The sequence below is a fragment of the Polypterus senegalus genome, chromosome 1 (genome assembly GCF_016835505.1).
Source record: "Polypterus senegalus isolate Bchr_013 chromosome 1, ASM1683550v1, whole genome shotgun sequence".
In the NCBI taxonomy this organism is placed as follows: domain Eukaryota; kingdom Metazoa; phylum Chordata; class Cladistia; order Polypteriformes; family Polypteridae; genus Polypterus; species Polypterus senegalus.
In genome coordinates this window covers 170,757,291-170,772,731 of record NC_053154.1, presented here as the reverse complement: position 1 = coordinate 170,772,731, position 15,441 = coordinate 170,757,291, and the positions used below count along the sequence as shown (strand labels likewise).

The following is a 15,441-nucleotide window of genomic DNA, read 5'->3' as shown; positions in this document are numbered from 1 at the left end:
ATCAATCCTCAGAAAATAATCTGCATATATAGCAAAGGAAAAAATGGTATTGAGGAGGTTTGAGAGGGGTATTTATAATATGAAATATTTACAACTTTATTACCTTTGATATTTATTGGTTATCAAGTAGGTTTTGGCACAGTGATCCACAATTCATGGATTTACATTAAGCGTTTGATAGAATGATTTAGGGAGTAGGGGGAAATAGCAGTTAGTGAAGTTAATTTGAGGATGTGAAACTGTGGGGGAAGATGACGAGCTGCTGGCTATGTATATGATAACAAGATTTCACTGATTCAATCATTATCATTCATTGTGTACTTCTAATACACTGTTAAACTTACACAGAACCTTTTAAACACATATCAATCACACAGGTTGAATTATGCATTCATTTACCAAATCCTCTACCAAAAAAAAAAAAAAAATTGTTGCAAATATTCCTGTTGTTACATATCTGTACTGCAGGGTTTAATTAGAAAGTGTTTTACAAGACTTTGTATAGGCTAGTAACCTTTTTGATTTCATGATCACAATCTTGCCAGTCCATGTGGCTCTAAATTGAGCTTGTAAACTAGTATTTTTTGTTGATGATTTTAAGTTTACATTTTTATTGATTCTGCATTTCATACACAGTATTTTTGTAACAATAGTTCTTAATTATTGAAATTTTTAAAATTAAATGTAGTAATAATCCTGAGCAATAAAGAAATAAAAAACTGGAATCACAGCAAGACAATATTACCGTGATAGGATAACCATGGCAATTTAAAAAAAAAAGTTATTTAAGTGAACAAGTTTCACATTTTTTTATTTTTGCAGTACAGTAGACTAGATGCTTGAAGAGCACAGCCATAAATAACATTGTTTAGAATGGGGTTAATTGTGTGGTGCAAAAAAAAAAAAGAAATGTACATGACATTATAGAGAAATATATTTTTGTTGTCGTGTTGATTTTGTTTTAAAAAAAAAAAAGATTTTTGTAGATGGTATTTAATGAAGCAGGAAATAGTGGAGCAAAAAATTATTAGCACTTATCTGCATTTGAGAGATCATTCAGTCCATCTCTCGTGTTTAGTTAACTAAAGTCAAAATTTTCTCACTACATCATTTATTTCATGAAATAGCAACATATAGCCTGTTCTAAATTCCTGCTGTTCTTTTAGATAACTTTTTCCACATTTTGTTATGTTACAGCCTTATTCCAAAATGGATTAAATTCATTTTTTCCTCGGAATTCTACACACATCACCCCATAATGACAATGTTAAAAAAGTTTACTTGAGCATTTTGCAAATTTATTTAAAAAAAAAAATTGAGAAAGCACATGTACATAAGTGTTCATAGCCTTTGCCATGAAGCTCAAAATTGAGCTCAGGTGCATCCTGTTTCCCCTGATCATCCTTGAGATGTTTCTGCAGCTTAATTGGAGTCCACCTGTGGTAAATTCAGTTGATTGGACTTAATTTGGAAAGGCACACACCTGTCTATATAAGGTCCCACAGTTGACAGTTCATGTCAGAGCACAAACCAAGCATGAAGCCAAAGGAATTGTCTGTAGACCTCCGAGACAGGATTGTCTCGATGCACAAATCTGGGGAAGGTTACAGAAAAATTTGTGCTGCTTGGAAGGTCCCAGTGAGCATGTGGCCTCCATCATCCGTAAGTGGAAGAAGTTTGAAACCACCAGGTCTCTTCGTAGAGCTGGCCGGCCATCTAAACTGAGCAATCGGGGGAGAAGGGCCTTAGACAGGGAGGTGACCAAGAACCCGATTGCCACTCTGTCAGAGCTCCAGAGGTCCTCTGTAGAGACAGGAGAACCTTCCAGAAGGACAACCATCTCTGTAGCAATTCACCAATCAAGCCTGTATGGTAGAGTGGCTAGACGGAAACCACTCCTTAGTAAAAGGCACATGGCAGCCCACCTGGAGTTTGCCAAAAGGCACCTGAAGGACCCTCAGACCATTAGAAACAAAATTCTCTGGTCTGATGCGACAAAGATTGAACTCCCCTCTTTGGTGTGATTGCGAGGCGTCACGTTTGGAGGAAACCAGGCACCGCTCATCACCAGGCCAATACCATCCTACAGTGAAGCATGGTGGTGGCAGCATCATGCTGTGGGGATGTTTTCTAGCGGCAGGAACTGGGAGACTAGTCAGGATAAAGGGAAAGATGACTACAGCAATGTACAGAGACATCCTGGATGAAAACCTGCTCCAGAGCACTCTTGACCTCAGACTGGTATGACGGTTCATCTTTCAGCAGGACAGCGACCCTAAGCACACAGCCAAGATATAAACGGAGTGGCTTCAGGACAACTCTGTAAATGTCCTTGAGTGGCCCAGCCAGAGCCCAAACTTGAATCCGATTGAACATCTTTGGAGAGATCTTAAAATGGCTGTGCACTGACGTGTCCCATCCAACGTGAAGGAGCTTGAGAGGTGCTGCAAAGAGGAGTAGGCGAAACTGGCTAAGGATAGGTGTGCCAAGCTTGTGGCATCATATTCAAAAAGACTTGAGGCTGTAATTGCTGCCAAAGGAGCATCAACAAAGTATTGAGAAACAGTATGAATAATTATGTACATGTGATTTCTCTTTTTTTATTTTTAATAAATTTGCAAAAACCTCAAGTAAACTTTTTTCACGTTGTCATTATGGGGTGTTGTGTGTAGAATTCTGAGGAAAAAAATTAATTTAATCCATTTTGGAATAAGGCTGTAACATAACAAAATGTGGAAAAAGTGATACTTTCCAGATGCACTGTATACCCTGTTTCTGTCTCAAGTGTACATATATTCATATACACTAATATGGAGTCAAGCAAAATGACACCTAAACTTTTTCTTTAGCCAATTGAAGGTATCATTTTGCTTGACTTCTCATTACATCCATAATGGCTAACACGGTACAACACCCTAGTACTACACACTAATATGAAATTTCAGATTTTTTTGATTGAAAATGTCTTGTTGAACAAGCAATACTTAAAACAAATAGATAATTTTTAATAAAAATTCCTTAAAATGGGTTGCATTTGTCTGTTTGCTTATTATAATGAGACTGTAGCAATGTTAAAATTTTAGGATAAAATGCTTGTGCCATAATAAAATTAGCAATATGCTTCACATTTGACACAATGTCAATCCAAACGCAATAAAACCAAGGACTGAAGCAAATAAGGTGTGGTGATAAATCTCTTTCCCATTCAGAGCACGGACTTCAGTAGACAATCTGCATATTATGCTGAATATGCCTGTATTAGAGGTTCTCCTGGAATTTGACCACACTAATACAAAAAAGAGTGGGGTAAAATTTTTAAATTTAAATATGGAAGTTTGTTGTCGACCTAAAGCACATCAAACAGATTTAATGCCCTAATTAAATAGGTTCTTCCATAAAGTAATACAATGTACACATTTATGCAACCAAGAAGTCTTATTAAATAACCCTTTAGGTTTTCAGTTAGGGTGCTGTTAGTTAAAAATCTTACTAAAGGTGAAAGAAATCTTGACTTAATTTGTGTGTTAATTGTAGCCTTTACATAAATTAAAGTGGAGCATTTAGTAATGGTATGTGTACTTTTCAGTTCTACTTTCACAACACACTTAAAATTCTGTTCGTGTGTTATGCATGATGAAAACATTTTGTGCATTTTTTTGCATGTGTATATTAATTGTGAGTAATATTTCCCAGACTGCTTTGCAGTTCAACCTGATTGGTGCACACAGGAAAATAGCACAGGAAGGAGCTGTCTTGTACTGTGTTCTCTTTGTAGTGGCAACGTAACGGGGTGTTTTGTCATGTAGGGTCTTGCGGTGACCCAAATTTCCCATTTCCCTTTACTATTTATTGTGTAGAAGTAAGCAAAGTGCTTCAAAATCCATTCATTCTGTGGTCAGGTACACTAAGCACTTTATCCCACATTCTTCACCTATAATCTCTGGCAATTTCAAAGAGAGAAAAACAGGCAGCAGAATGAGCTACACTTTTAATTATATATTATTGGTGATACATTTTATTATAATTGGTGCATCAAAAAAAACAGAATGTAGTTTTTAAACCGAGACCATAGAGCCTAATAATACTTAATGTGTAATTTTGGGTGGTGCAATAACTTGCAATTGCATTTGATTCTTCCTGGTCAGCTCATCATCTGCACAGGCTCAGACGGTCTGCTTTCATCAGAATGCAGCATGGCAGTGAGAGAGAGAGCATGTTTTTGCATGCCTCTTTCTTTATTGTCCCTGTGTAGTTCCTGACAAACACACCTTCCAGGGCCATACACTGGTGGAATAACGCAGGCACAGTTCATTTCCCAGTTGCTTTGTTTAAGCAGTTGATGTCCTCCTTTGTGGGATGCCTTATACAACAACAACAGCAACATTTATTTATATAGCACATTTTCATACAAAAAGTAGCTCAAAGTGCTTTACATAATGAAGAATAGAAAAATAAAAGACACAGTAAGAAAATAAAATAAGTCAACATTAATTAACATAGAATAAGAGTAAGGTCCAATGGCCAGGGTGGACAGAAAAAACAAAAAAAACTCCAGACAGCTGGAGAAAAAAATAAAATCTGTAGGGATTCCAGACCATTAGACTGCCCAGTCCCCTCTGGGCATTTTACCTAACATAAATGAAACAGTCCTCTTTGCATTTAGGGTTCTCACGGAAGGACTTGATGATGATGGTCACGTAGACTTCTGGCTTTTAATCCATCCATCATTGTTGGAGCATCATGATGCTTTGAGTAGGTGGTGGTGGCGGAGGCCACCACCACAAAGAAACCAGAAAAGGAAACAGAAGAGAGAGTAGGGATCAGTACGGATTTTAGAGCCACCATAAATAGTTATTATGATGAATTGAACATAGAGTATCAGTATTAAGTTAAAGTGAAGTTATGAGAAGGCCATGTTAAAGTAATGTGTTTTTAACAGTGTTTTAAAGTGCTCTACTGTATTACCCTGGCGAATTCCTATTGACAGGCTATTTCAAATTTTAGGTGTATAGCAGCAGAAGGCCGCCTCACCACTTCTTTTAAGGTTTGTTCTTGGAATTCTAAGGAGATACTCATTTGAGGATCTGAGGTTACGATTTGGAATATAAGGTGTCAGACATTCCGATATATAAGATGGGGCAAGATTATTTAAGGCTTTATAAACCATAAGCAGAATTTTAAAGTCAATCTTGAATGACACAGGTAACCAGTTTAGTAATATCAAAACTGGAGAAATGTGCTTGGATTTTCTTTTCCTAGTTAGGATTCTAGCAGCTGCATTCTGCACTAGTTGCAAACGATTCATGTCTTTTTTGGGTAGTCCTGAGAGGAGTGCGTTAAAGTAATCTAGTCTGAAAACAAACGCGTGAACTAATTTCTCAGCATCTTTCACTGATATAAGAGGTCTAACTTTAGCTATATTTCTTAAGTGAAAAATGCTGTCCTAGTGATCTGATTAATATGCGATTTAAAAATCAATATTTTGAAAAGGCTCATGTAAATCCAAACACAGTCATCCTTGCCATACTGGTTTGATGTCTGCTTCATTCCCTTCACCATAAATGTCTCATCCTGAGTCTGTCCTAAACTCTCTTTGGTTATGTAAATATCAAAGCAACACTGTTCTCAGCAATAAAGTAAAATATGCCTCCCAAAGCACTATCTACAGGTCCATCTCAATAAATTATAATATCATCAAAAAGTTTCATTTATTTCAGTAATTCAATTCAAAAAGTGAAACTCTCTTCATTTTGTTGATTATGGCTTATAGCTAATGGAAACCCAAAATTAAGTATCTCAAAAATTAGAATATTGTGAAAAATTTCAGTATTGTATATGGTGTCACTCTCCACTCTGCTAATTAACCCAAAACACCTGTAAAGGTGTCCCGAGTTTTTAAATGGTCTCTCATTCTTGTTCAGTAGGCCACACAATCGTGGGAAAGACTGCTGACTTGACAGTTGTCCATAACACAGTCACTGACACCCTCCACAAGGAGGGTAAGCCACAAAAGGGCATTGCTAAAGACGCTGGCTGTTCGCATAGTGCTGTATCCAAGCATATTAATGGAAAGTTGATTGGAAGGAAAAAATGTGACAGAAAAAGGTGCACAATCAACAGGTATAACCACAGCCTTGAGAGAATTGTGAAGCACAGGACATTTAAAAATTTGGGGGATATTCACAAGGAGTGGACTGTGGCTGGAGTTGGTGCTTCAAGAGCCACCACACACAGACTTATTCGGAACATGGGCTACCACTGTCGCATTCCTTGTGTCAAGCCATTCCTGAACCAGAGACAATGTCCGAATCATCTTTAATGGGCAAGGGAGAAAACAGACTGGACTGTTGCTCAGTGGTCCAAAGTCCTTTTTTCAGATGAAAGTCGATCCATCCATCCATTATCCAACCCGCTATATCCTAACTACTATTATTTGGAAATCAAGATCCCAGAGTCTGGAGGAAGAGTGGGGAGGCACAGAATCTAAGTTGCTTGAGGTCCAGTGTGAAGTTTCTATAGTAAGTGATGATTTGGTGAGTCATGTCATCTGCTGGTGTTGGTCCACTGTGTTTTATCAAATCCAAAGTCAGTGCACCCGTCTACCAGGAAATTTTAGAGCACTTCATGCTTCTCTATGCTAACAAAGCTTTATGGAGTACCTGGTTTAATGACCATGATACCTATGGGGTATTGTGAAGAGGACGATGAGAGACACCAAACCCAACAAAGACGACAAGCTTAAGGCCACTATCAATGCATTCTGGGCTTCCATAACAGCTCAGGAGTGCCACAGGCTGATCGCCTCCATGCCCCACTGCATTGATGCAATAATTCATGCAAAAGTAGCCCCGACCAAGAATTGAGTGCATACATTGACATATTTTTCAGTAGACCAACGTTTCTGTATTAAAATGTTTTTTTATTGGTCTTACGTATTATTTTAATTTTCTGAGATACTGAATTTTGAGTTTTCATTACCTGTAAGCCATAATCGGCAAAACAAAAATAAATAAATGCTTGAAATATTCACTTTTTGAATTCAATTACTGAAATAAATTAACTTTTTGATAATATTCAAATGTATTGAGATGCACCTATAGCATATACATTTTCTTTGTTTAGCTTTCAAATAAAAACATACAAAATATTTATCAACTTATATACAACATACCACACGGAGAGAGACCATGCAGACAGGGAAAAAGCAAAAGAGGTGAATGTGTGATACTGAGCCTATTAAATTTTAAGTTTCACTCTGAAAGTGTATACAAATGCATTTTACAGATGTCTCCTGTAACGCACAAGGTTATTTTTTTTTTTTAGTATACAGTTATGTGGAATTTTAGCCATACTGTACACTCCCAACTCTAAAGCATTATGGTACATCTGACCCCATTGCATTTAATTAGTTTTCACCTCCTAATCATCACTTTGCCTCCTAAGTAATGCTAGTTTAACATTTCATTGCATAATACTTTGTTACCTAAAAATAACGCATTGATTCCATACAAATATCGTTAGAAATTACATTTAGGAATTTTTCTGTTCACTAGATTAACTGTGTAGAAAGCATGCCAATAGATACTTGCAAGCCAAGCTCTGATAATGTGTTAACATTCAAATGAGATTTAGTCCTTTTAAAAAGAAATCTGTTCTGCTTCCACAGCAGAATTAGAAAGCACATTTACTGAAGCAACAATAGAGAAATTTATTATTTTAGTGGAAAATGCCCAATAATACTCCTAATTTTTCGTTAATTTCTTCCTGAGTGTCTTAAAATAAATGTATTGCTTTACTCGCATATAAAATTTTTAACTTGCTATACTCCATTTAAGTGATGGTGTTTTCAAGCTGCACTAAGCATTCGGCTGTCTGTTATGTAAAGCAGATTCACTAGGCTGACATTTCTAATCTAAATCTAAAAAGATTTCTCAGTCTGCTACCAATCCATTAAGTAGAATGCAAGTGCAAAGACAAAGTCAGACCTTTTTCTAATGAAAAAAATAAGCTATCAAGTTTAGAAGCTCAGAGGGGGGCTGACAAAGGCTCCCAATCCAGCTGCATGTTGTGTGCTAACCCTGCACACCTTAAAGACCATGCTCTATGCATTGGTATTTGTGTTTAGGAAGAGGTGACATATTTATAACATACTTAGTTACAAAGCAGGGAATCTGCACTTTTGTATATGGTGGGAACTAAAAAAAATAAATAAACCTATTTATGTTTACTGAACCTGAAGTCAAATGTCACTCTTTGAATCATTCGAATGTATTACAAAAAATCTTATTCAAATGCTAAAACTGATACAGAATGTAAGAGAATAGCTGGCTGTTTTTTCTTGCCACTTTCACATTGCATTTCTCTAGATCTGCAATTTTCAACCTTTTTCATCACATGGCGCACATAAACTACAGTAATTACTAAAATTCTGAGGCACACCAAAAAAAAGAATTTTTTTTGCTGATCAGACAAAAAAATGACCAAATAAAAATAGTAATTACCTACCTTTTTTGCTCCAAAGTGGATTTGTGAAAAATGTTTTTGAAGCTATTTATAATATTTTGTAATAAAAAATATAATACTCAATTTTCAGGTGCCTTTACTTGTTATATGACCAGGTGGCACAGTAGTGGTGCTGCTACCTCACAGTATGGCGATTACAGGGTTACTTCGCTGATCCTCCCTGCATGCTTTTTGCAGAAGCCCTTTGAGTAGTGAGAAAAGCACTATATAATTGGAATTTGTTGTTGTAGTTTTTATTATTGTTATTTTGTGTGTGTATGTGTGATCAAATTCAGCCACAGCTTAGTGGGGGATAAAAAGAGACACTAGATGTGCTTCATAGTAAGATGCATTTGTTTGAATAATCACACAGCACAGTGTTCATGCAACATAAACATAATGTGAATATTGTTGAAGTAAATGTTGATTATACAAAATAATTTTTAATATACAAATCTTTAACAAGCCGAGACACAAACTGGTTATAAATGTATAAAATTATACATTTATTGCTTTATATTTCACATATACATGTAAATTAAAATGATATTCAAATCATATAAAATGGTATTAAATTTGTGTCAGACTTTTATGTTGTATTTCTTTAAAGAAGTCTCATTTGTTTAAAAAAGAAAAATCACTGGTTGAAAATCACTGATATAAATTGATTATACAAAATAATTTTTATTATGCAAATTTTTAACAAGTTGACATGTAAACTGGTTGTAAATTAATTAAATTATACATTTATTGCTTTATATTGCACATGTGTATATATATTATTAAAAATGATATATAAATCATATAAATGGTATAAAATTTGTGTCGTTGACTTCTTTTGTGTTGTATTTCTTTAAAGTAATCTTTAATTTGTTTTAAAAAAATCTTGTGACACACCGGTTGAAAATTGCTGCTCTAGATGTCATTCATTTTTTCACGTCCCCTACAAAATCAATAATGAACCTATTCATATTTCACAGTTGTTAGCCTTTGGAGTCTATTATTAGTAAAAGACAGCCTTCCTTCTCATCAACATGTTCATACACACAGCATTTGGGGGTGGATTTTCCTACTTCTGCAACAGATGGTGGACCTATACAGCATTAAATGGAACCTTGTATACATCATCTAATAATCATTCATTACAGAGAGAATGAGGATTGTTGTTACAAATATTTAGATAACCTGCATCTTTGTACATCCTGTACACCCCTGCATATACTATTTATATAAAAAAAAAAGAGAGTAGAACCTTCAGGTTAAAGTTTTTTTGTAACATTTTTATCTGCCTTTGTCATTGTAAAATACACTGTGCATACAGAATACTTAAGAAATTATAAACAAGACAGATAAGTGAAGAAGTGATGACTTAGCCTGATTCGTAATTGTTAGGACATTTTGCCAAAAATGTTATTGAACTTCATGGACATCATACATCAGTAAGCTGAATGAATGGCTGTACCTAGCAGTGTCACTTGCAGATTCAGTGCAGATATGGTATTTAATATGTACAATGACTTTGACCTTCTCAGACATCAACTGCCACCAGCACACCAAACAAACATGCAACAAAAGTTTGCTTATCATTTAAATGCTTGTTCTGTATGTAGGAATAAGTTGATCAAATCAGTTGAAAGCATCTTTCAACTTTAATTATTTAATTATTTTAAATGCAATAATATTTACTCACGTTTTAAAAATTAATATTATGCCACTTATATAGTGGAGCTATTCCGTTTTTTTTTTTTGGAGAGCTGATGGACTGAATGGCCTGGCCTTTTACAGTTTCAGTGTTGATGAATCTCTACTATTTAGCCATGTGATAACAAAAAAGCAGAAAAACAGTAGAAATAATTCTTAAAGTGAGCTTTACACATCATACAATCACTGAATTAAAACAAATACAGTAGCCTGTCATTTAGTACTTCGCAGTATTTTAGTTCTTATCAAGTTGACCACAGCCATGCATCAGGGTGGCATTGATTTGCTGTTTGTCTGCAGGAGGGCGGAAGGGGCTACTTCCAACCCCAGATGAGTTCCCCTCCCATTATGAAGGTGGACGTAAATCTGAATCCTGGGATGGAAGCAGAGATCAGGGTAAGACTTGACATTAGCGTGTGTTACAGGAACACTGCCCTCATATCTCTTAGGAGGAATTCATAGGTCTAATGGGAAGAAAATGCTACAGTATCACTGACTTGATTGAGCTACTTTAATCTGCCAGTCAAACACTGAACCTAGATTTATTGATCTACTCACAGGTCATGAGCACTTCAGAGATGGTATGCGCCAAGACCATCCGCCAAGAGAATGCTCTTCTCCAGCTGGCAGGGACCGTTCATCTTCTCTTCAGGGCATGGACATGGCTTCTCTACCTCCACGAAAGCGACCCTGGCATGATGGACCTGGTACAGCAGATGTTAGAGAACGTGACTCGCCAGGCAGGGGACCCGAAGAGAGAACGCCAGGTAAATGCATCTAAAAGGAATATGTAACTTTGCAAAAAGTCATTTTTCTACACTGGAAGAACTGAATCTTTGGGATGGTTAAACTAATTGCAAACACAAATTATTTCACACACACATTTCATTTTACATCTTTATTTTGTGTTTAACTGAGCACTGAAACTAAGCAAACTATAATACTTAATGCACAAGTTTTTTAAAGCAATATAAACAATTTTGTGAAGGAGGAAATTTTATTTGGTAATGTTGCTGGGCATGGTATTTCAATGCATCTCTGAAAGAAAAATAATAACTTTGTGTGTGCATGTGAATATTTGAGAATGCTCTGCTGTATTAAGGTTTAATATGGTCTGCTTAACATCAAATGGCTTAATGCATGACTTTAACATGGAACATTGACTATCTGAAACAGCCTCAGTATAAACAGTGTAGCCTTTAAGAAAGAAATCCTTACAATTAAGATGAAAGAACCTATTTGTACGTATGACACAGGTCATTATGGTTAGCCGTATGGTTTTGGCTATGTTTGCAATGCTGAAATCACCTCTACATAAATATCTGAAACTGTCTACCTACCTTTAAGGCTTTGTATACAGTTTAATGTACAGTCAACCCAGTTTGAAATAGCAGTACCTTTTATTTTTAATCTGTGGGGTAATCATGACACTTTAAAAAGTAGTCATTATTATGATTTGGCAATCATTTTTGTTTGTATTACTTTTGATAAATTGTGTGGTTATTAAAACCATAATTTGTATTAAGTACAAGTAGCAATGAAATTGGGAATAATGTATTTTAAGCAAGTAGTTTAGGTGGATTTGATAACTTGAAAAAAGGCAACAACAAAATAATAGCTTTTAATGACGATACATTAATTTAGCCCCAAAGCTCATCAGTTCCTGTTAGTCTGCTGAGTGTAAACATTTTATCAAGATCAAATGTGTACTTTCTTTACGAATACTTCCTGTTTTAACTTTAACGTCACCCAAGCAGGAGCTGCTTATTTTAGGAAGCTAACTTCAAGGCTATTCAAGACCAGAGATTTGTCTAGAAATCCAGTTGCTTCAACATGGTTCTCTTGCTCCCTTTTAGCAAACAATGCTACATTGTTTTGCCTGTTGTTTGCCTTAGTAGAAACTAATATAATTCAGCAATAACTGCATTCAAAATGCACAGTTAGTAAGACAGGTTTTTGCTTCTGTACCTACTTGTATAGATTTGATGGTCTAAAAATCTTAGCAACTCCAAACAAACAAGTAAAATTAGGCATTTAATAAAAAGAAAAATGCATATAAAAACTGATAAAACTGTTTAAAAACACACACACATTTATCCAGGTTACAATGTGAAACAAATCATGATAAACAAGACTTGCACAAATTAACTGATCACTGAATGGAGTCTTGTCAAAGTATTGTATGCACATTAATGGCTGAACAAATTTATATGTCTGATTTTAATGTCCAAACGTTATGTTAAACTTTCCTGTGTAATACTGGATTTACATTATTTTAGCAGGCAAAAAGCAAGGGAAGAAACACAGCAAATTGTTTGAAATTAGGCAGGACAAGTTGTCATCATTTACTCAATCATATAAAGGAGAAAACTGGGATCTGCATGTACTTTTGGGCTAATCTGATGTCAGGAATACACTCTGAAATTGATTACAATGAAAAACAAGAAAAGATAAATAGGAAATAATAAGAAAATCCAAATTCTCTTATTTAAACCTACCTCTATGATTTATTTTCAGTCAAGGGAAGTTCCTCTCCAGTTTCAGTGTAGAGTTTCGAAAGAAGCTTAAAGTTAAATACTTTTATATCATTATCAAAAATGAAAGTTTCATCACAAAGATGATCATGGTATTCATTGTTAAGGTTAACAGTATACATTGACTGAGACAATTGAAAATACTCACAAAAAAACAGGCATAAATAGATTCATGTAATATTTTGGAATGTCTTTGCATTTTAAGTAATCCAATATCCAAGTTGTTTCCATACAAAATAGGAGTGTTAATAGAAATTTCTGATTGATCATAAACTAGATAGTTCAGCTTTTAATGCACTTTGTTTTTGCACAGCCATGGACAGACACAAAATTGTAATTACCGTGACAATTATAAACTGCAAACCTTTCATTGTAAAAGATAATCCATTATTATTGTTGCAATAAAATTTGCTTGGAGAATGTTATTTTCGGGCAAGACAGACGAGAGCTTCATCATAAGGTAGTTTTATTCTCTAATCATGGGGCGAGAGAGTCACACCATAATTGGTGTTGAATATCACATGCAAGGAAGAATTTTACTGTACTCTGTACATGTGACAGTAATAAATGCTGTAAACCTATGACATGGTATTAAATTAGCCCCTTTCAGTACTTCCTGTTCCTGCTTCATGTCACTGGCTTTTATGTTGAAAGCAAGATGAAAATGGTCGGTTTCAAGAGTAATAGCTACTAAATTTTAATAAAGTATTTTAAATATTCCTGAGTGTGTTTGGATTGATATACTAAAACTTTATAATTCTGCACATTTTTTGAAATAATAGTGATGATTTTCTATGGGCTTTCTAGTGTTGTGAAAAGGCTGGAATAAGAGCAGTGGTGAGACAGTCTTTTTTAGTTACTGGTACTGTGAATTTCTGTATTGTTTTCGAATAGATACTTGGTTAGAAAACTCAACATGGTAGACCAAGTTTGAACATTCAAAATTACTGTTAAAATCAAGTTTGTTACACATCATATTCATGATTATCACTCGATTTCAGATTCTTTTTTTGCTGAAAATTAATTAGCTTACTTAAGGTACTAATATACTTTACAGTTGTAGCCAAATGTTTTGAGAATGACAAAAATATTAATTTTCACAAAGTTTGCTGCTTCAGTTTTTGTGATGTCAATTTGCATATACTCCAGAATGTTATGAAGAGTGATCAGATGAATTGCAATTAATTGCAGAGTCCCTTTTTTCCATGACAATGAACTTAATCCCAAAAAAAAATTTCCGCTGCATTTCAGCGCTGCCACAAAAGGACCTGCTGACATCATTTCAGTGATTCTGTTGTTAACACAGGTGAGAGTGTTGAAAAGGACAAGGCTGAATATCATTCTGTCATGCTGTTTGAGTTAGAATATAGAGGCTCAATTGTTAAGAAGGCTTCAGGGCACCCAAGAAAATCAAGCAAGCGCCAGGACCATCTCCTAAAGTTGATTCATCTGCGGAATCGGGGCATCACCAGTGCAGAGCTTGCTCAGGAATGGCAGCAAGCAGGTGTGTGTGCAGCTGTATGCATAGTGAGACGAAGACTTTTGGAGGATGACCCGGTGTCAAAAAGGGTGGCAAAGAAGCCACTTCTCTCCAAGATAAACATCAGGGACAGGCTGATATTTTGCAAAAGGTACAGGGATTAGACTGCTGAGGACTGAGGTAAAGTCATTTTCTCTGATGAATCCCCTTTCCGATTGTTTGGGGCATCCGGAAAAAAAAGATTTTCTAGAGAAAAAAGGTGAGAGCTTCCATCAGTCATGTGACATGCTAACAGTAAAGCACCCTGTTTCCATTCATGTGTGAGGTGCTTCTCGGCCATGGGAGTGGGCTCACTCACAATTTTGCCCGAGAACTCAATCATGAATAAAGAATGGTTCCAAAATATTCTCCAAGAGCAACTTCTCCCAACCATCCAAGAACAATTTGGTGATTAACAGTGCCAGTTCCAGCATTATTGAGCATTGTGCCATGAGGCAAAAGTGATAATTAAGTGACTCGGGGAACAAAATCCCAATGTGAACTTTTGGTCAATCCTCAGGAGGCAGGGGAACAAATAAAAACCCACCAATTCTAGCAAACTCCAAGCATTGGTAATGCAAGAATGGGCTGCCATCGATCAGGATTTGGCCCAGAAGTTGATTGACAGCATGCCTGGGCAAATTGCAGAGGTCTTGAAAAAGAAGGGCCAACATTGCAAATATTGACTCTTTACATTTTATTTATAATGGTGATGGACAGGTTGACAGATGATATTAGACAGGAGTCCCTGTGGACTATGATGTTTGCAGATGACATTGTGATCTGTATCGATAGTAGGGAGCAGGCTGAGGAGACCCTGGAGAGGTGGATATATGCTCTAGAGAGGAGAGGAATGAAGGTCAGTAGGACCAAGACAAAATAAATGTGTGTAAATGAGAGGGAGGTCAGGGGAATGATGAGGATGCAAGGAGTAAAGTTGGCAAAGGTGGATGAGTTTAAATACTTGCGATCAACAGTACAGAGTAAAGGGGATTGTGGAAGACAGGTGAAAAAGAGAGTGCAGGCAGGGTGGAAGGGGTAGAAAAGAGTGTTAGGAGTGATTTGTGACAGACAGATATCAAAGTGAAAGAGGTGGTCCACAGGACAGTAGTGAGACCAGCTTTGTTATATGGGTTGGAGACGGTGGCACTGACCAGAAAGCAGGATACAGAGCTGGAGGTAGCC

At 36.0% G+C, this 15,441-nt stretch overlaps 1 protein-coding gene across 3 annotated transcripts in view; it reads left to right on the top strand.

Moving 5' to 3' along the window:
- Window positions 1-15,441, top strand: part of wdr33 (WD repeat domain 33) — a 217,738-nt gene that overhangs the window by 189,908 nt on the left and 12,389 nt on the right. For 2 of the 3 annotated variants that reach the window (XM_039762909.1, XM_039762898.1), the window contains exons 21-22: window positions 10,504-10,599; window positions 10,764-10,970. In XM_039762909.1, the coding sequence (XP_039618843.1) occupies window positions 10,504-10,599; window positions 10,764-10,970 (303 nt within the window). The remainder of the gene's footprint in view (window positions 1-10,503; window positions 10,600-10,763; window positions 10,971-15,441) is intronic. The other variant, XM_039762920.1, reaches the window with a different exon arrangement.